The 22,000-nt window shown below is 36.2% G+C and overlaps 1 protein-coding gene across 3 annotated transcripts in view; it reads right to left on the minus strand.

Annotated features, from left to right (window-relative positions):
* Positions 1-314: 314 nt before the first annotated feature.
* Positions 315-22,000, minus strand: part of SP3 (Sp3 transcription factor) — a 36,025-nt gene continuing 14,339 nt past the window's right edge. For all 3 annotated transcript variants that reach the window (XM_051787395.1, XM_051787394.1, XM_051787396.1), the window contains 3 exons: positions 11,099-11,291; positions 4,304-4,500; positions 315-2,083 (listed from right to left, as the gene is read on the minus strand). In XM_051787395.1, coding sequence (XP_051643355.1) covers positions 1,767-2,083; positions 4,304-4,500; positions 11,099-11,291 — 707 coding nt within the window. In that variant the 3' untranslated portion in view covers positions 315-1,766. The remainder of the gene's footprint in view (positions 2,084-4,303; positions 4,501-11,098; positions 11,292-22,000) is intronic.

The raw sequence follows: 22,000 nt of genomic DNA on the forward strand, positions 1-22,000 counted from the left end.
TGTATTATGGCATGTGCCAGAGGACTTAGATGCAACCTCTAGGATAGGGCCTACGTGTCCTTCATGCCCTGCTCAGCATAAGGTCAAAACGTTACCACTACACCAACACAGCATATAGTACATTCACGTCCATGCACATATACATGGGGTTTTTTCGGAGCAAGAAGGTGGTGTATTATCATCTCTACGCCCATAGGGAAAGGAAGGACCTTTTCTACTTTCCACCACCTAGCGCAAAATAAAACACGTCAGGCTATCAAGATGTATTATGAAATTACACCTTGTTAGTTAACAAGAAGCACAGTAAACTCATGTCAAAAGAAAAAAAAATAGTGTTTTATTAACTACCACACTGTTATAATACACTTTAAACGTACAATAAGGTAGCCTTTAAATTTGAGGTGGTTTTAAGAATAACAAATGAATAGATTTCCAAATGTTTGTAAATAGGTGAACTGCAGTAATTATTGTTGTACATTTTTTGAAAATGGTATAGCACTTACAGACTGGCTATATAACTTCATTTTGTACATTTTCTATAATTGAAAATATAAACAGTAATTAAAAAATAAAAAGAAAATTCAGCATAATAAAAAACATATATGTTTATCAGTTAAATGTACTGGATACATACAATTTTTAAGGGAAGAAGCAAAAAAAGGAAAGATGGCTGATATTTAAATGCAGATTGACTAACCAAAAACTAAACAACAAACAAATAAAAACCTCATAAACCCCCTAGTTCACTATGACTATATCCATATGTTTGGGAGTACTGTCAATATGGAAGTGATTTTTCTGTTGTATTTGCATATGTTATATTTTACTGGTAATTTACAAGATGGCTTTTAAGGCCCTGGGAGACACATGTTTTTCTGGAAAAAGATTTGAAAAAAAATCACTGCTGAGACGCAATACACCTTATTTTTGGTCCTCCAATGTTCAAAAGAAGGGATATACTTCACTATAACATTTGCCTTACCACCCAAATGCCTCAACCTATACATATTTATTTTTCTTAACATTTTAAGCTTTTTAAACATTGGTTATATTGCCCACCTTGGTTATTGAAAGAATATTAACAAGACATCATTTTGGCAAATTAAATCTTAAACATGGCTTTTCAATAGGATTTAAAAGGTGACTATCCCTAGAGTTCCATGTTAAAATGTAGTTTTCAAAATCTTACAAGAGTAATGCTTAAAATATTGTACATAGTTAACCTAATTAAAATAATTAGCTTCAAAATGACAAGTTGATGAGCTAAGTAAAGCCTACACTATGTAACATTTGCTTGGAAACTTGATTTGTCAGTTATGCATAATAAAAATTCCAGTCATCAAGAAAATTACAAAATTTCTTTTATCATAATGTGATTTCTTTTCACCCATCAACTTCTTTTATCTTACAATAGATAAATACCAACGTGTTCTCATTTTTTTTTACACTAAACCACACAGGATTGATGCATTTGGTTAGACTACCATTTCCATCGTTAAATTCTTTTTTTTTTTTTTTAATATAACTTGGTAAAATTTCATCTCTTCTAGATTCCAAAAGTACCTACAAAACCCATGCAATTTTACCATTTTAATATACTATGGAATATCATACAAAGTAAGGCATTTCAGTGTCATGTATAACCAAGTTACTGTCAATCCAAAAATTTTTGCACATCAATAAAAAGATATCTAAGAACTTAGGAACAATATTCTTCTCACTACTGTATAAAAATAACCACAATTAATAGGTATCTTGTGTAATATTTACTCCATTGTCTCGTTTCCCGAAACTGTGACAAGCTGTAAAGGTATTTCAGTGTTGGTAAGAATATCCTGATTGCTGGTGCCAGATGTATTAACAGTTCCTATTCCTGAAACAGAACCTTGTTGAATATTTGCAAGGATAAGTGTTGTTCCTCCTGCAGTAATCAAAGTATCATCAGGTGTTGCTTCTACTGATGCCAGCACTGTACTGCTAGAGTGAATACCTTTTTTATTCTGATGTGTTTTAATGTGTTTGGCAAGGTGGTCACTTCTCATAAAGCGTTTTGAACATTCTGGACAGACAAATTTCTTCTCACCTGTCACAGAAGATAAGAAAAAAAACACATTCAAGAACATTAAAAATATCACACATACACAAAAAACTGGAACAACTTACTGCCTTTAAGAGTCAGAATTTTAACAACATCTATACTGAAGAAAGCAATCCAATGTGTGTTAAATTTCTACACACCCATACAAATCCTTTATAGGAACTGAATTATTTTTTTGTGTCTAACTGAGTTTGTGGAGATCTTTCAGGTATGTAAAGAATACTGCCATCTCATATTCTTAGGTTGCTAAATTTCATTGCAATTATTACCAATAAATAACTTTCAGAAGGAGAACAAAACCTACGAAATGACGGACATGGAAGACTCTATCACCTCCAGCAGAATCACACTTAAGACTGACAAAGAAGATCATAGGGTAATTCAGGTTTGAAGGGACCTGTAAATGTCTTTATTACGATCACTTTCTAAGCAGTCACCTACGAGGTCAGATCTGGTTGCTGAGGAATTTATCCAGTTTTGTTGAAAACCTTTAAGGATGGAGAGTGCAGAAACTCTATAGGCATCCTCTTGCAGTGCCTGGCTATTCCTATTAGAAAAAGGTTTTGTCTATAGCTGGTCTGAATCTTTCCTGTTTCAACATATATCTGTTGTCTCATCCTCCAATCAGTGCACCACCAGGGAAAGTTTGTCTTAATGGTAGCCTTTGCAGATACTAGAAGGTTGCTACTAAGCTCCCCCCTGCCATTACTGTTCTCTTTGTGCATCTAATAAGCCGAGTTCCCACAGCTCCTTCTCATAAGGCAAATGCTTCTGCTTCCTGATCATCTTGGTCACCCATTAGTGAATTCAGTAATGTCATAAATGTCTTTCTTACACTGGGTGCTGAACACTAGATGCCATATTCTGGATGCAGTCTAACCAGTGCTGAGAAGGGAATAATCACTTCGCTACAACTAGTGTCTTTGCTTCTGTTGATACAGCCCTGGCCATCTTTGCTCCTGGCTCTTGCTCACATTCCAGTTGCCTATCAAGACTCTCAGACACTTTTCAGTAGAGCTGTTTCCCAACTCTTCGTGCTTAACCTGTGTTGCTGTAAGGGTTAATTTCATCCCAGGAGCAGTATTTTGCGACTATCCTCGCTGAATTTCCTAAGGTTCCCATCAGCCCATTCCTTCAGCCTCAATCCCTCTGAATACCAGTCATGCTGTCAAAAGCATTGACTGGTCGCCCCAGTTTGGACTCATCCACAAAGCTAAGAAGAGTGAACTCTGCTGACTCCTCAGGTCAGTGATAAAGATGTTAAAACAGGTCAAAGGATGGATCTCTGCATTTCTCTGCTTTTTACTGATATGCAGGTACACCAGGAGCCATTAACCATATCCTCTGATCTGGATCATTCAACTTGCCTTTCTTTTTAAAGTCATATCTGTTTGCCCATCCAGAAAAACTGTAACATCCTAGATTGGGTTAGAGCATCCAAGATGTCTAACAAAAGCACGATGTTAGGAACAAAACATAAAACATTTTCCATAGACATTGCAGAGACATTTTTCTAAGCAATGCAAATGCTGATAAGCACATAAATTATTTATCTATGGTCATGAGGTTTTTCAAATACTATAATCTTAAAAGGCAAGCATCCTGTAGAATGCAGTTTGTAGGAAAATAGGTAAAACAGACAACAGATTTGAAACTAACTTCTCTGGAAAGGTGGAATATCTAGAATTATTTCTTTTCTTTATATTAGACAAAAGGAGAAATGTGAACCTGGAGTTCCTAAAGGGTGGTCTAACCATGAAACTAAAAGATGCAGAATGAACCACCATCACATGTTCTTCCTTGATTTTGTGAATGATATCTAATCTCCTGGCCATCTAGTCCTCTATTTTTATTTTTCTTTTTTAAAATAATGGAAAATTATTGAAGTTTTGAGCTGGAACAACAGTTCTAATCTGGTTCAAACAATGACATGCACTGCTGAACCTGAATCAAAGTATTCTGATTAAACTATATTAAGCATTAGCTTAAATGTCAGTTCTGAATCAAGAGGTAGCTGTTTTCTCCTCAGACCTACCAAAGATTTTAAAGTGTATTAACAGCAATGAACTACTAGCTGATTTTAGAAAAGTCACATTGCATTAAAATCAATCTATTTCAAAGATATGTTCTCCTCTTAAAAGTTATTTATCAAAGCCCTCTCGATAACATTCCTGCAGTAAAATACCCCAGAGCCAAAACTGAAACCTGTGTGCGTTCTTCGGTGTCGCTGAAGCTCATCACTGCGAGTGAACCTTTTGCCACAGAACATCCAGTTACAAACAAATGGACGCTCTCCAGAATGCCAGCGGAGATGAGCTCTCAAATGTGAAGTTTTCCCATATACTTTGCCACATCCTGGTATGTGACAAATGTGTTGCTTCTTTTTTCCCAAGTTGGAGCCTCTGCATTAAAAAGAAAAAAAAAAAGGTTATTAATTCTAATACCTTCCTCCTAAATACTGGTTATGTATATACACAGGGCTACACATACCACAACAGATCTGCAAACCAACATGAGCAGCTTTCTGTTTTTGTTTCAAACACAGTCCAAGTCCAGTACACTCCAGAAGAAGCTGGACATAAATCCTATAATGCTATCCCAACTCTGCAATAAACTATAAATTCAATTTCAACTATGTGTAAAATTTGCGAGATAGAACCATAATCTTTAGGAAGCATACATGTGTATGAAGTTGGAAATACAGTCATTACAGCAGTTCACACCATTTTGATGCTGAAGTGCCCATATTTTAAATTTCTCCCAGTTTCAGTTTTTACCATACCAAAGATAGTTTTGGCAAGGAAAAACACAAATTACTGCAACTGCCAAAATGGACACTGGAGATTTTGGCAACTGGGAAGAGAACAGATGGGACTTTTGGCATCTTGGGGAAACCTGAGAAGCAGTTTGGGGTTTGAAGACAAGCATAATAATCTGAGTATATTCACTAAAAGGGGTGGAAGCTAATCTTGCTGACATTTAAATTAATTCTTTCACATTTCAGGAAAAAGAAAATAAAAATCCATCACAATGAACACAGAATTCACAGATACTATAACTCAAACTAGTCAGCTTGACGATTATTTTAAGATGCTGCCTCACCAAAATGGCAGGTGATTGATTCAGGGGGAGCACCTGACACAAAAGTCTAATTTTTTTTAATAAAATCACGAGAGATAAGAGCCTCTGAAGACCTAGGGAAAGAGATCAGTCTGGCCAGTGCAGGGCATCATGATTGATTTTAGTCAATTTAAGTGTTTGCTACTGCTGAAAGAAGCACTTCAGGGAATAGGTCTGGCTGACAACGCAGCTATGTGAATGGTAAATGCTGGTACAAGGGAGGAGATTGGAAAATGCAGCCAAGCATCAGGCCACCTTATTCATCAGCAACGTTAACTCAGAACATCTTAAGTGGATTCTGAAATCACAGTCTTGGGTGCTCCATGCTCCATGACTGATTATACAATTTTCAGTTGTCTCTCCAGGTCAATTTTTTTCCCTTAAATTGTGTGCTAAGCTTCTGTTTAACTGTCCAGTGGCTGAAGGATTTGCCAAGTAACTGTTAAACCTAGATTCTCATCCCTGCATTCAGAACAATTCTGGTTTACATCTAATGAGGGTTCAGGGTAAAGTGCATACACACTTCAAGGACCTAGCAAGCATTTCCAGACATGAACAGAAACTAAGGGAATTCCAACCTAAGCACATATGTACCTAAAACACTCCAGATAGCCCAGAACAGTAAGGAGATAAAATCTCATCAAGTCCTACAAAATGTATTTAAGACTTCTCAATATAGAGCAATCCTCATAGTACTTCATTAGTAATTTTGTTTCAGAAGAAAAAAATATCACTTTTACCTACTAATTATTTGTTATGACAATATACGTTTTGACTTCAGAAAAAATTCAAATGCAGTAGAAGCAGAGTCCAGAAGGCTTTTGACTCTGCTGTTGTTGCAGGAGAATCATATGAGCCTAGGACACAGTGACAGAAGAGATTCTGCTTATCTATCTAATTTTGTTGGGTTTATGGCTACCACTCAATCCTCAGCCTCAAAGAAAGTTCATCTGCCTATTTTATCCAGCTTCTTTATAAATTTCATGCAAAAAATTGTCTGACACCTGAACTGACATCTTAAGCTCTTCCCTCATTATTAGTTTTGGCAATAGTATTTTCGCCTTGATTTACCTTTTTCAAATGTCCTGAAAGATCACCACTTCTTTTGGGTAGGACAAATATTGCCTTTTTTATATCTCCTACCTCAACTGAAACATCCATTTTTGGTAACCTTTGCTAAATCTAAACTGTCAGCTTTACACTCTTCTATGGCCTTCCCTCAAACCAAGATTAAAAAGCAAAATTAACTGTAACATCAGGCATTATATGCCACCTACACAAAAGCTCAATACTCACAAGTTTTGAACATTCAGTTAATCTCAAAGGCATTTAGCAAAATGTCTTTAGATTGCTCCTCTTCTTTTCTAGTTTCTCAGCCCCTAAAGATGGCTAGGCTACCACACAAAACTCACTGTACCTGTAACAGTTCCAGGGGCATTCATCTATGGGCCCAAAGCACCCAGCTTCCCAGACTCCAAGGACAAAATTTTCCGCATTCCTCCATTTGCCTCACTGTAACCAGTTCCACTGTTCTCAGGATCTACATTCACCTTTATCTAATGACTCAGTTCTAGACAGCTCTTCTTCAGGTCCTCTTGTTCAGTGGCTACATGCATTTGGCAATTGCAGTGCAAGGCAAAGGAACAGCCAGGGAACTCTTCTCCATTATGCAGTCTTGGTAACTGAAAGAATTCTCCACAGGATCCCACTATTCTGTGTTTTTAGTTGCCTGTCCAACTCCATGTAACCCTAAGAATATATTTCTGCATTTGAGAATGTATTTCTGTATACAGAATATCTCTTTGTATTTGGTATTTCATCCTCACACCATCTCCAAATATACCATAGTTTTCCTTTCCATAGTAATCAGTACGAATATTTCATAACTTGGCATGATACTGAATACAAACTAAATGAAATCACATCAAAATCCCCAATCATTTGAAGTTTCTTCATTGCATCTTTAGTCTAGACTGAAGGAAACCAAGGTTCAACTCATGATCAGCTTACTGTGCATAGGTGGTGTAGAATATGTAATTCTAAGCACCTCACCTAATTGGTGACAGAATTCCTTAGCAGATTCCAAAGTTCAAAGTGATGGGAAAGTTAAGGATCCCCAGAATGAAATCTGCATGACTACTGTGAATTACTAACTAAGTGTATTTATTCTACACAGCTTCATATAGCCATCTGCATGTTTGCTTCATGTGTGCTCTAAACTGACAGGATAGGAGCCAAATCCTGTCTGGACACTTCACAGCTGTGACAGCCTGGCATTATGCCCTAACACATCATGCTAAGAGGCCTTTCTTGCTGCACTGGTCAATAACCATCATCACTGAGTAAAAGGATGTGACTCAGGCCTACTCCTTGACTGGAGTCTTAAAATCAATTAATATTTAAGTATTTTCATAATACATTTTAGTTTTACAGAGATTGGAAACCAAGTTTCTCAGTAACCAGACAGGTTGCTGCAACAATTTTAGCAGGAAACACCTTCATCCACTGAGAAACTAGACTATGATCAGTAGTATTTCCAGGAAGAACATCAAGTATTTCAAAAGTAAAACATACACTTTTTAGTTATTTTAAGAGTGTGTATTTTAGAGTTACATACCTGAAAGCATACTCAGAAGCACTGTTCCTCTATAGATCCAGACAGGAGTAGTTACATCTGAATGTAATTCCAGATGTAAATTGAGAGGAGGGTAAAATCTCTAGATGTAACTGAAAGGAGGCTGCACTTGCTACCCAAGTTGAGACACCCTAACTAAAAGCCTTATACAGCCTGTTTGAAATCAGAGTCATCCTTTGAGGTATGTCTCTCTCTCTCTGCCCACTTGCTTATTCCCCAATTACTACATAAGCTTGAGGCTATATACTGGTGATTTACATACCATACTCTTCCTTTCCTACCTTCCCTCCTGCCAAGTAAGGTAAAGATAATAGGCTTCCCATTTCAAAGAACTGGTACAAATCTGAAGACTGCAACGTAGTCCCAATTCTTGTATCAAAAGTCAAAAAAACTCCCAAAAGGCCAACAACAAAACCCAGAAAGAACCTCTCAACTCCCCTTTGCATCCAGAAAATACAAAATGCAAGAAATACAAAAACTAAGGCTATACAATAGATGAAATTATGATGAAGTCTGTATGTGAAGCCATGTACTACTTTCTCCTACTCCATTTAGTGCACAGGAGCAATAATATTAATTGAGTGAAACACTATTTTTTCATACCAATTTAATGTGCTTTTCTTGTCTTACTAGTAACATATTATTTAAGTACTATGTTAAATACAGAATTATTCATTTCTCCAGGGTTTTTTTTCCTTGCCATGGGTACTGACAATACTCACTCACAGTGTCTAAGCAATTCACAAACATTAATGGATTTATCATCTTGTAACACTCCTGTGTAGTGAACTTGAACTAGTACAATCACTTTGTACATCCAGATAAGAGGTAGAAAGAGATTAAGGCCAAAATTGTCAAACACCCACCAGCTTGAGGTGTCAAGTTCAATATAGCAGAAGCATATTTTCTTAGAGTACTGTAGATGTTCACAATTCAGCTCAATCGACTTCTTTACAGGAATGAATTCAGTACTTCTGCAGTGGACAAGGTGGGGTGGATAGACAAACACCTCCAAAACTTCAGAGCCCTGTTGCTGCAGTCCCGTATCTCATTCCCTAAACGCCTCCCAATTTCTGCAATAAGTGAAGCAGGTGACAATCATTACACAGCCCTGATTCACTCACTCCCTGTGCATCATCCATCCCATCCACTGAATGGCACTGGGATCATATGAAAAAAATAGTATGCAGTCATGTAAATAGAAACTAAGTGATAATGTATATGCACAAGGGATTAAAGTTGCCCAGGATATCTTAACGTCAGCATTCACTCAATTTTCAATTTGTATCTTTAACATCATTTTAAGAATTGTGAATGCTATTGGAATAAATTTACAAAAACAAATGTCCTATTATATGAAACTCTGCAAGTCATCAGCAGAGTTGAAAGACAAATCAAAACTCAGCATTACAGCACTAAACAAGTAACTGTAGCAGCTACAGAACATGATCAACGCTCAAAAATTCCTCCAAGTTGGCTTACTCCTTTTTCCTAGACTCTAAAGGAATTCTAAAGTTGCTCTAGCAACTGTAAGCATTTTCACTCTTTTTCTGTTTCCCTACCAGTGTCTCCTTCATTCTATTCCAGTTCTAATTCCTCTCACATCCTGACTCCTTGTCCTACTTTTCCTAGTTGCTTTGTACATTTGATGTGCCCAGGCCCTCCTTTACAATGGATTTCAGATTCTCATCTAACTAAACTGTCCTAGCTGTTATCTCTCATCCGAGTTTTGCACATTTGAGTTTCAGTCAGACCACACCCTTCTCCAGACTTCATCAAAACCATCTCTCAAAAAGATTCCCTCTTGGGCTTCAACTTTTTTGTGTTACAGCAACTCCACTCAGGAGGAAGAGGATTTTGCAGTACAGATTTCTAAATTAAAGCCACTATAGTTTGGAAGAGCATGACGAAGATGAAGCATGTGAAATCTCTCCTAGGAGCACAGGCAGTGCAAATCACATTTTCAGAGTTTTTTCCCTAATTAAAACAAATCTCAACCCAGGGTGTACTTTTGGCAGATCTTCATGGCAGAGCCAAAGTTCACCAAGAACTTAGAAATGTCTGTGCCATGTTGCAGTGAAGTACCCACAGAAATTTAACAAGAGGACACTGATGGACAAAGATGCTGTATAACCCACAAATATTTTCACTAGCTTCGTTTGTGTGTAAATGTATGAAAGTGTTTCTGTCTTAAACACTTAAAACTTACTTGGCATGGTTGCCTAAGGTATTACCTTTCTGTGCTTGCAAAGAAGGTATCTAGGATATTCTGCAAGAACTCACAAGAGACTGGACAATAGACATAATTCAGCCAGTACTATTAGAACTCTTAGTGCCACTGGACACGGACAGGTTCTTTAAAGAGATTTTAGTAATTTGCACTGTAGTTCCCAAATAAATAAAGAAAAGAAACTATTATCAAAATGTAAAAATTTTAGTGTATTGGAAAGAAGTCCCTGCACAATTCTGTCAAGAACAAACACACCTAAATATTTTCACTTGCAAAAGGCAGCTTATTATCCCCACTTCCCCTCTTATATCCATAATTGAGATGTTTAAAATGAAGTGTTTTGGAGCAGAATAAAATCTTTATTATAAAAAAACCCTGAATAATACTTTAACGAGATGCACAATAAAACATGGCTTCCAATGCAACTCTGAAGGTTTATGAGTTGGAACTTAGTACCTCTTTGTTAGCTAAATCTCCACTAACTTTGATTGAAAGGAATTGGACAATTCAAAATTTGGTATTTAGAGTTATTATACAAACTTTGTTTTTCCTAGGCAACCAGTGACTAAGAAAACTAGGATAACTGTATTTTTGTAACACTCTAAAGCAATCAAACTGTGGGAAAAAATGCTCAATCACTGAGGAAATGCAGGAACACAGGATTTAATCAAGTCCTTGACATATGATAGGAAGTCAATCACAGATGTGCATATTCCAAAATATTTTATTTTCATATTATTTAGGGCAATGTTCTATCTCCCTCAGTTTTACTAGGGGACATCTAACTCCAGACTTTTTCAACTAATCTCAGTGGAGTAACTCAGAAAGGATGGAATAATCTGCCTGTCCATCTGCAAACCCATAAATAAAAGTGGTAGTCCTTTATTGCATAAGCTCTTTTGCATAAGGTTTTAGTTTCCTCTCACTGCAGACAACTGCTTTTAACAAAGGCTCCTTTATTTCCTCACCCTTTGTTTGTTTTTCATCATTATATGCATTATAGGACATTACATACCTTCCACCGCCTTCTTTGCAGTTGGGACATGTGCATGCTACTCGTCGCAGTCTTTTTCCCTCTTGATGTGGTTGGTCCCCTTCCTCATCTACAACCTGTACTCTCAAATGTGTTAGATCATTGGTATTCAGTGTAGAATCACCACTGAGCTGCCACTCTTCTGGATCAGGATCCTCTTCTTTAATCCTAATATCTGAGGAAAAGAACAAACACAGATCCATAAGAAGCCCATTAGACAGAAGGAAACCATAATGATCAAATCTTTTTACTCTTAGAGCACAGTGTCAGTCAGAAGTCAACGTCCTTTAGTGCATACTGACATTGCTTCTGTGCCCTTGTAACCTGTAATGTATTTAAAAAGTTTATCTTACTGCACATTTCAAAGTTAAAGGCAAGCTATAACGAAGTATTAAAGTTTAAGTCTGAACTGTTCTTGGTGAGGAACGATGCCACCAGGAGAATATTGCTTGCTTGAAACTTGGGAAAAACTGAGGAACAAGAGGTTGGACAGAGGTTGAAAAAATGTAAACACGTTTCAAATGATCCTGAGTAGCCATTTCTCTTTCCACAGAATTTCTCAATTAGTGTCACATGCAGTAGAAACAGCCTTTCTCAGTGGTCTTCAGAAGTTTTCAGTATGCACAATGATATATAAAGTAAAATGAGAAATCAATCTAATAAAAGGCTTTGGCCTGAGAAAGACTGAGATACCTAAGGAAAACAAATTTATGTCTTTGTTCCATTTTCCCCTTCTCACCTGAAATTTATGTCTTTTCCACAATATACAGAGAAGAAAATATTTAGGGAAGAATGTTATTCAGCATTAGACAGAGGTAAGCAGCTCACAAACCACTTCAACATTTTCATGTGCCAGTAGTCAAAATAGGTCTTAGCAGTTTCATGGATGCAATAAAGCTCCTAGTTATTCCTCACAGGATGGACATTTGCAAGTATGTGTACCTTCTCCCTACAGAGCGTTCATTCAATCTAATCCAAGAACTAATCACAACAACAACTATGTTAACAAATTTACATTTTAATAGGAACACTTTTCCCCTCAAACACTGTTCTGTATTCCCAATGAGCTTAAAGTCTGGATTCCAAAAAAAGACGGTTTAGATATATAATTTTAGAAAGCTGAACCCCAACCTCTTTTTCAGTTCAGTAGAGTAACTTACTTTGTATTTTTTCTATGAAAATGATTAGTCACTAGCACAAACTAATAAGCAAACCACCATAATTTTTGTAGGTTTTTTTTTTCTTTAAATTTTGTTGAAGTTTCAAACTAAAGGCTGTGTATCTTTCTGGACATGTTCAAGAAACTACTGTCTCTAGGGAAAAAACTCAATTATTATGTAGATTTTTATCCTTAAGCACTGAAATTTTAACTGAGCATTGTGGTCACTCTCAAGTTCTTTCTGGGAGTCAGTGCATCAGCCATCATCAGTGTAATGAAGATCACACCACACAGATTGCATGATAAAATATGAGAAAAAATGAGCTGGGTCATATCATAAAGAGCCTCTTGTCCCAGTAGAGATTAAGAAAGAAACTGATGATAAAATACATAAAGAGTAATAGTTATGTGGTCTACTTTCAAAATCATCTCCAGCATTCATCTGTTTAGACACAAAGGATTTGTCTCTAAAATTTATCATAAAAATTTGCTTGATGCGAATAAGGTCTCAGCCCAGTCATTCCCAACACCAGTTTGCCTTTCTTTTGCACATGTATAACCATTTGCAGGACTGTGCTGTTCACACTGATGTAACTATGGTTACAGTAACTCTCTAGGAAACCACTGCACTGGGAAGAGAATTCCAGGTCAGAAACAGGGAAGTCTAGAATATTTATCTGGTTTGGATGCAAAAGTCAACGCCAAAACTAAGTTTGCATGAATATGATAGGCTCTGGCTGTGGGAATCCAGGAGCTAGCACACTCAGTTTTGCTGACTCTTTTACACATGTGGCACTACTGTGGTAAGCTTGTTCAAAGTCACCTGCACACTAAGCTTCACTGTTACCATAACAAGTTCACAATTTCAGACAGCATCATAACAAATCTTTCACCTGAAGACCTAGAAAACCTGTGGTGACTTCTGGTCTTTGCATGAGCCACCAAACTATCTTTCCTACCAAATTAAGTAATTTTCTGAGACTCACCTATGAAGTAATTTTATTATCTGTAACAATTTGTATATATAGAATTAATTTTACATAAGCAAATATTAAAACAGTATACATCAAAAAATTTATAGAATTATCTTTCAAATTGGATACTATCAAGTATACTAATACATTCACTTAGAGCAACTTTAGAAAAAAACAAAAGCCTGCTCCACTCTCATGCAAAAGCGCACATAATAGGCATTTAAATACAGCAAAGCAGCAAGGCTGCCAGCACAGCCCAATGCAAGTCTCCAAGCAGTTCTTTTGGACTGGATACATTACACACCATACTCAAAATTCTTTTACCAATCAAAGGTTCTACAAAGCATACACTGTATAAATTGTTTTTATTTAAAATAAGAATTAAAGTACTGTTAATAAAATAGCACACTGTATTAAGAAGTAATTTCAGTATGACCTCACTAACATTAGACACTGACATTTAGTGTGTTTGCAAAGTCAGTAGCTGAGTCCACTTAACACTGCATATATATAATTCGAAAGAGGTATGTCCTAGCAAAGATGAATGGATCAAATTAGGGTATGGATCTGTGCTCCCAAGACCCAACTCCACTACTGAAGTCAAACATTCCATATAACATATGATTTCTCCTATTATACTGACCTTCCAAAGTCACACTCCAGTAACACCTAAAAATAGAAGCATGCCTAGAAAGTCTATTACTGCATGCCAGTGTCCATGACTTTATACCTTCTTCTATGCAGTGCTTGTTTCATTTCACAAACTTTCATCATGAGTTCCTTTCCCTTTTCCATCAGTATGTCTCTATTCCCAGTCTCTCCCAATCACCACCATTACTGCAGCAGCAGCACAAAGACTCATGATAGCTTTATAATGGTAGAGGCATAATTAAGACATTTATTTGGACCAAAAAAAAAGAGGGACAGACAAAGCACTCCTAACAGTTGAGGAACTGGAGAAAATAACAATTTACATAGGCATACAATACTTAATATTATTATTTTAAAAAATGCAAAACTGAAATGAAGGCTAAGTAGTACTGTGTTTGTAATTTTGTGCTGTGTTTCCTGGTTATCTTGGTAAGACAGAAAGTCTAGCTATTGCTTTAGTTAATCCTCAGAAGGACTATCTTCTACTCCAGGCACACAGAAAAGTACAACGTAAACTGCCAATATACAGACAGGACTTCTTAATACTTAATTATGTAGATTATACTTTACATAAAAAAACAATTAAAAGAAACATCAATAGATTAAGTGTTTATCTAGCCTCTCCAGGATATAGTATAGCAGAGAGTGGATTGCATCAAAACTCAGAGTGAATGTGCCTTAATTGCCTTAAATGAGGTACTTGGAACCGATGTGTCTGTTGCCCTCCAAGTAGATTTTATACTATTGCAAGAGATAAAGTAAAATTCTGTGACTAATTTTTGGAGGGAGAAGGGCATGCCACTCATGAAGGTGTTGAAAGGGCAAACCATGGAGAAGAGTAAAAGATTAAGTCTTCTCCAATGCAATGGAATTTGAGATTATGCAAATTCATGTAGATATCAAAGACTGCATTTCTCTCTTCGTGTTCTTCTAGATGTGTTCTGTTCTAATTCAGCCTCAACTGACAGGTTTTACACATATTCTGCAAAAAAACGGAACTAAAAGAATTTACATAATCCCTAGTCATGACAATCTGACTAGTAAATAACACTAGTAAATTTGAGACAACTTTTTGTCTTCTACCACTTAGACATAGGCTAAATGAAAGTTACATTTTCTTTGCTACTATTTTATTTCCATGCCTTCAAATTTCTATATGTTATTACTTCTTAATCAAATTCAAGACTTATTATTAGGTAAGTATGAAGATGAAATTTAGACAAAGATACTGTTTTAAACTGCCAACAGATTCTGAAACTCATATATTCTGTTCAAATTCTTCTTCCTAGAAACTCATATATTCTGTTCAAATTCTTCTTCCTATTTAGCATTCTAGATTTGTTTTAGGTTTTACTTTTCTCTAACAGATGGAAATTGGGATCTTGGTGTACAATTTTGTTCCAAAGGTAGCCTTTTTATTCAGCTAAGCTTTACAAGTTCCTGATTGGAAAAGCAGAAATATGGTCTTTCAACTGAAAACAGATTTGCAGCAGCACTGCACATACCTTCACACCAATTTCCTCACAGCATCACAAATTGACTGTCTGCCATTTCAACATCTTGTAATCAGACATGTCTATTCATTTGTTTCCGAATAGAGGCTTCTCTTCCTACCTCTCCCAAGAAAACAAATGTGAATTCCCATTTCCTTTCTGTCTTCTCTTGTTAATTTTGTTTTGTTTTCTCTACAGTGCAACCCACATTCCCTTAGTACCTTGACTCATCTTGTCTTCATCTCTAGATATGAGGAAGCTTTAATGAAGATGGTCAAATTTCTTAAGACACTATCCTTGTTCATTCCCATCTAAACTAAACTTTCTAAATTAAGCTATCTAAATTCAACTCTCTCTACTAGTTGATCAGCTGTGCAAGTCTTTCAGATGGGAAACTGAACAGAGTTAATGATTTTTACTCTGATTTGCCCCCCAAAACTTAAGTGTAAATTTAGGCATTTTTATTACACAATAAATTACAAGGCAACATAAGATACACTACAGATTGTCTTCTTGAAATACTGGTGAACCTCAACTCAGAAGACAGACTGTCATCTAGATTCAATAGCTCTAAATCAGATTTTAATTTTCTGAGGAAAAACAACTGTTGTGTACAAGTTTAGGAGCAGGACCTCACAGTGCTGAATATTCAAGCAGTACCAGTAAAATGATTAAAAATAGAACTAGAGACTTTTTTCCTTGCAAGAAATGCCACAAACTGTATCTCCAAGTGATCCTATACAATATTCTAAGCCAATTATTTAAGAATTTGAATCACGAAAGCACTTAAGCCAGTGCTACCACAACACACATTATGCGTCAAAGAACAGTTACTTCCCCTACATTAACTGTACTCCCTTGAGATGTGCTATCTACAGATCCTCAAGATTTTGGATTCTTACAGACAGTAATGCCTGCTGTAGCATGCCCTTACTTTTTCTGGTTTTCTCACGGTTGAAAATATAAGCAGGGATTAACTAAAAAGGGGGAAGAAGTCAATCATGCTTGACACAGAAGCCATGAACTCCATAAATATGTAAGGAAAGCAAGAGGACAGATCAGCAGGATCAAGTATTTCAACACAGAAGAGTATCAGACTGCTACTAGGGCCAGACAACAGAACTGTCAGCAGTAATTCAGGAAGACAGAACTGTTCAGCAAGTGTTTCTGTTCTGTATTTAGGCGAAAGTCAAACAATGGTTCTATCACTAGATGAGAATGAAAAGCTTCCCACTGACAACAAGTCAGGAAGATGTAAAAACAGATACTGAAGTAAACACTTAATAAATCAACAGATTAGGATAATTTTCATTCAACACTTTTAAGAGAAGGCTGAAGAGCTCTCTGTGGTTTTAATGCTGTAAGCCTTTTGACCATGTGAATGCTCCAGTGGGTTAGAAAAAAGCTAGTACTGTGATAATACTGAAAGAGGGTAATCAAAGACTCAAAGAAGTAAGGAAAGAATTAATGCCACTCAAAATGGGATTATGTGAACAATTAGACTAAAAAGTAAATTTTTTTTTAATCAATGATGACACCGTTGTTGATATAATATACTTGAGAGTTCTGCACAGCAAGTGACTTATTAGGATAAAGGAAAACATTTTTATTAAATGAAGTACAAAACATATGTGGAATACATGAATTAAAGACTGACATGAAGTTCAGATGCAGATTGAGAACTATCATTTCTATACGACAAATTACAAGAACATGTCACTGACAACGTCTGTTTTTATCTCCTTTTGTCCTTAGAAATTACTACCTTTTGAAAAAAAATTGTGCCTTCTCCAAGCAGTGAAAGACAACCCACCAACAACCCAGCCTGATCTTCAAGAGGGCAATCACAGCTAGGATCCTGGTGAGCATTCCTGGTATTATGAAAAGACTGCCATTGCCCTTGGAAGAAACTTCAGGTACATTTTACAAACCAGATGCACTGATGAGTTTTGTTCTGATCTGAGATCAGAACCAAAGTATGTGATCATGCCAGGAGGTTCCAAAGGAAAGAAAACTGCACAGAACCTGAAACAATGGACCTAAAGTGCTGAGACTGCAAAAAGACAGAAGACGAGTTTCTAGCCTTTTTTAAGTTGATGCAGTACTGAAATAAAATCCCTTCCCTCTTTCACTTCATGGATACTTGCTGCACACTCCTATGTATGAGAGGTGTATGAGAGTTTTCCTTTTGCTTCAGGAGTATTTGCAAAAAGAGTATTTGAAAAATGAAAAAGAAACGAGCACCTGAAACTGGGTAATATATTCTTTTGTGAACATCCTGAGGATATCTGAGACTAAGATAACTCAGGCTATCGTCCTTAACCTTGAGAATCTAAGTTGCACCCCCAGACACTTGGCATTCATGACAGATGCTTACTTAGGTACATACGTGCAACAAAGTTTCACCTTACCACTAGGGGCTGTAAGAAAATTGACAAAGACTGAGCTGTTTTGGAACATAGAGCAGAATAGCACATGAAGCACAGAACAGGAGGGATGCAACAATTCAATCTTTTAAAGAATTTGAAAAAAAAAAAATGTAATTCTACTCCACAGCAATAGATTTGCATTAAAAAATTATCCAGACTAACCATAGTTCTGCTAACTTTCTTACACTTGAATTGAGATAATTTACTATGTGCTGTTATAAGCAAGATTCTGAAACACATACAGCATGATCATCTAATTCTTCCACAATTTATTAATTTCCTTTGAAAATGATGCTAAAATAAGGAATGTAATTTAAGCATGCTGTAAGCAAACTATTTACACAAGATTGGTACATAAATAGCTCTAATTCCCACACTAACTTAAATTCATCAGTTTCCAATTTTAATTTTCATATAAAAAATAAAACAGTAGGGGAATTGTTTTTAACTGTTTTGATTCTACAACATGCAAACTAAATCCCTCAAATGAAAATTGGATAGCTCTAAACAGATGTTGTGAGATGAAAATATTTACTCAACATTATTGTTTCAGTTTACTTCATGCATTTCACAAGACTTTTTAAAATCAGATTTAATTTCATAATAATAACGTGCCCTTGTCTCAAAAGCTTGGTATAAAGAATGCCTTAGAAGGGAAACCTGCATAAGTGAAATTAAAATTAACAAGGCTAAACACTGGAACTTGGAAAGGAAGAGAAAAAACTAAGTTGTGTAATACTGAAAACAAGCCAAAACTTTTTAAAAAGTTCTAAATGCCAGAAGAAAGTGCAGAACACTACTTAAAGCATAGCTATCTCATCAGAAGCATTAAAACATTAAAAATGGAGCATTCACAGTTTTACTTGCAGGGATGGTTGTTTCAATTTTTCTTGTTTGGGAGTTTAGACTGTTTTATGAAACAGATGTTAGACCAAAGCCTCACAAGATACCAGCAGATGAAAGATAAATTGTCACCTGGGCAACTATTTACCTTGAAAATTGTCAGGCAATTTTTTGGCCAAATTTAGAGTAGCTAAATTACTCCAGCATAAGATATCTGGCAGGAATGGAATGAAGTCGCCACCACAAACAGCCAGCCACTCCCACTCATTATCAGCTGCTGTAAGCTGACCAACAGCCCTGACTGCAAGTTCAATGGCAGCAGGCAGATGAGTCCGACAAGGAGCTGTGTACACTCTGGCAGAGGAGGAACTGGGAAGAAAGATGTAGAAATGCAGACCCCAGTTTTGCAGTGACACTTTGAGTCAACTCTTGAAAGGAATCCCTTTGACTTGATTCCAGCTGTAGACCAATCTGGAAAACTGTTTGTAGAGGGTTTTTTCTATTTAAATAAATGAATCTTCCAGGTGAGCGTGTCTGGGCTGATAAGTAGCAAAGTCCATTCTCAAGCCAATGCTACTTTCTTTCAGGTAATTTCTAGTTTCTTCAGATGGTACTGGAATAGTCAAAAGAAGTATATATAAAAAAATGTATCCAGCATCCTATAAAACGTTAAGCAACCTATATAAGAGCTGGTACAACTGCTTTTTTTTCCCAGGAAATAACCAATCCAAAACTGTGATTCAGTACATTAATAAATTAGCTGAGATGCTATTATGATTAGATTTTGATTGACACAGTAAGTTTCCTTTGTCCAGACAATGGCAGAGGGAGAAAGGGCAGTGCAGGCGGGAATCCAAAAACTTACAAATTCCTCCGAATTGACAAAACTTACAGGATCAGAAATACGAAAACCAAGTTGGTACATTTCAGTACCCAATAATTTTCAAAAAGAAACACTACTTTATATTAAATGTTTGAAGAAAAAAATCAAGATAAACACACTAAAAAACCTTTCTTGAAGAAGTAAGCCACTAATGAGTAATGTGAACTGTGCATGTAATCGCTCTTTTTGTTACATACAACACAGTATCCTATTACAAACTGCCAACAAAAGGAGTCGACTGCTAGAGAGCTTTCTCAGGTTTAATTTCTTCTCAAGATCAAAAGACTGAAGCCAAAACACAGGCAAGAAAGATATCTCTTTGCCAGTATTTAACATGTAGATACTATTTGATACAGCTTTTGTTGGAAAAGCAATGCTGAAGAGTTTCAGCTATGACTAACCAATACCCTTCCCTTTGCCACCACAAGACAACACTAGGCACAATGAGGAATATGAGCTCTAATAAACATTTGAAGATTAAAAGACGCTCAGCCAAGACTTTTCAGGAGAAATTCAGTGCAATGGAAGTCTCTGCATATGTATGCCTGGTAAAGTGGACATTTTGGTAGAAAATTAATTACTGGACATTTTTCAAAGAAAACTGTACATTTACTGGACAGAGTTGTTGGCTTTGTATTAGGGTTCTGGTGGCTTTCCATTATGCAAATAAAATGTAGGACCTAGGTACAGACATTTTTAATCTCTCACACATTCATGAGTACAGTAAAGATGTCCCCTGCTACTTACCTGGGAAGTGAGCCTTGGAAGAACACCTCTCACACAATGGCCTGTAACAACCAAAATCTAAAACCTAACTGTTTTCACAGTTACACTGCTAATAGAGCAAAATACATTATCTGGACCTCAGGTAGTTACCAACCATCTCTGACCCAAGACTAGGAATATGTTCTTTCTATTTCTGCCTCAGGTAGAAAAATTTCGTTAAATGAAAACAGAAATTACAGCCTGACTCTATTTGTTATGAAAGGAAGTGCATTACCTGGCTAGGAGGGAAGAAAATACAGGGAAACTCTTCTATCTTGCTTCAAAGTTTGTTGTTAGTTTGCAGAAAAAAAGTAATCAAGTAGCTTCACACCCTTTAACTTCTCTCATTCTGCTGTCCCTTCCACATACCTTCCTCTTTCAGTTTCAAATTAAACCATTTTCCTTATTTGCAGAAGAACAACATACTTTTGACTTTAAAAAAAAAATTATAATTTCGTTATCTGCTTCTAACTGCATATTTATTTTTCAACCAAAAGAAAGGGTGCCATACTATATTGTGAGGGGTTATAAACAAGAAGGGGAAGAACAATGCTTTCTGTTACTTTGAAAAAGTGAGTTGCTTCTAACATAAAGAGGGACCAACTACATTCTCCCCAAATTTAGGGGATGGTAGTTTTAATACCTTCCAGTCCATTTACTACTTCTAGACAAGTAGGAAGAATGTCACTATAAATCTCCACCTTATCTTTAATATAATCAGGTATTTATAGCTATTCACTTCAGGCAATAGTGTCTGCTATTCATCTAGTACTTCTGTCTATTAAATCACATTTCATATATCCCATTTAGTCTCTTGCCTTCCCATGTGAAATTTCTCATAGGAAAATACAGTTAAAGAATCCTTGATGGAACTCCCTTGCATTTTATTATGAACACTATTGAAATATTCTCAAGAACCATCAACAGACAAAGTGATACACATGGCACAGAGCAGGCTCAACTTCTTTTTCACGTGGTTTTTTTTTTGCTTCCTTTCTCCTTTTCCTTTCTATCTTTCTTCTCAAGTTTCTGCTACATTTCTTTGCAAGCAGTAATATTAGCTACATACCAAACATAAATCTCAGAAGGAAGTTCTCAACCTTCTTGTATTTGGTATTAGCCACAGGCCCTTTTTCCAAGATTTAGATTCTGACATCTGAGTTTACCTGTATTAACATGCACAATACGTGCTTTTTGTTACTGATGTCTGTACCCCATGTCCGCATAGGTAACAAAGTATGATGGAGACAAAGACCTTCTCACTGGAAACAGAAAATGCCCTGAAATTTGGAATGCACTGTATGAAATTTACCAAGATAAACAAGCATTTTTATTTTTTCTCACATTAAGAAACACCTATTTTAAGAAAATAGTACTTCTTTGCTTACAGAGATAAAATACGCTGTGAAATTTATCACTCATGACTGTACATTCTGAAATATACTGCAAATAAGTAGTACTGGAATTCACACGTTCTTAAGCACAGACTCCATTTCGATATTTACATGCTTGTTTAGCTTCTGCTTACATGAGCTTCCTACATCATAGTTACACTGATACTAAATCAGCAGGAAATGGGTTGAACAAAAGAGTAAATGAACAACAGCACCACAGGGGGCCTGCAAATTTTCAAGGGAAAAAAATTGCATCAACAGATATCTTTGGATTTTCCACAGAAACTTCATCT

The sequence above is a fragment of the Manacus candei genome, unplaced genomic scaffold (assembly GCF_025592945.1).
Source record: "Manacus candei isolate 608988 ecotype Guabito, Panama unplaced genomic scaffold, ASM2559294v1 h1tg000023l, whole genome shotgun sequence".
Taxonomy (NCBI): Eukaryota; Metazoa; Chordata; class Aves; order Passeriformes; family Pipridae; genus Manacus; species Manacus candei.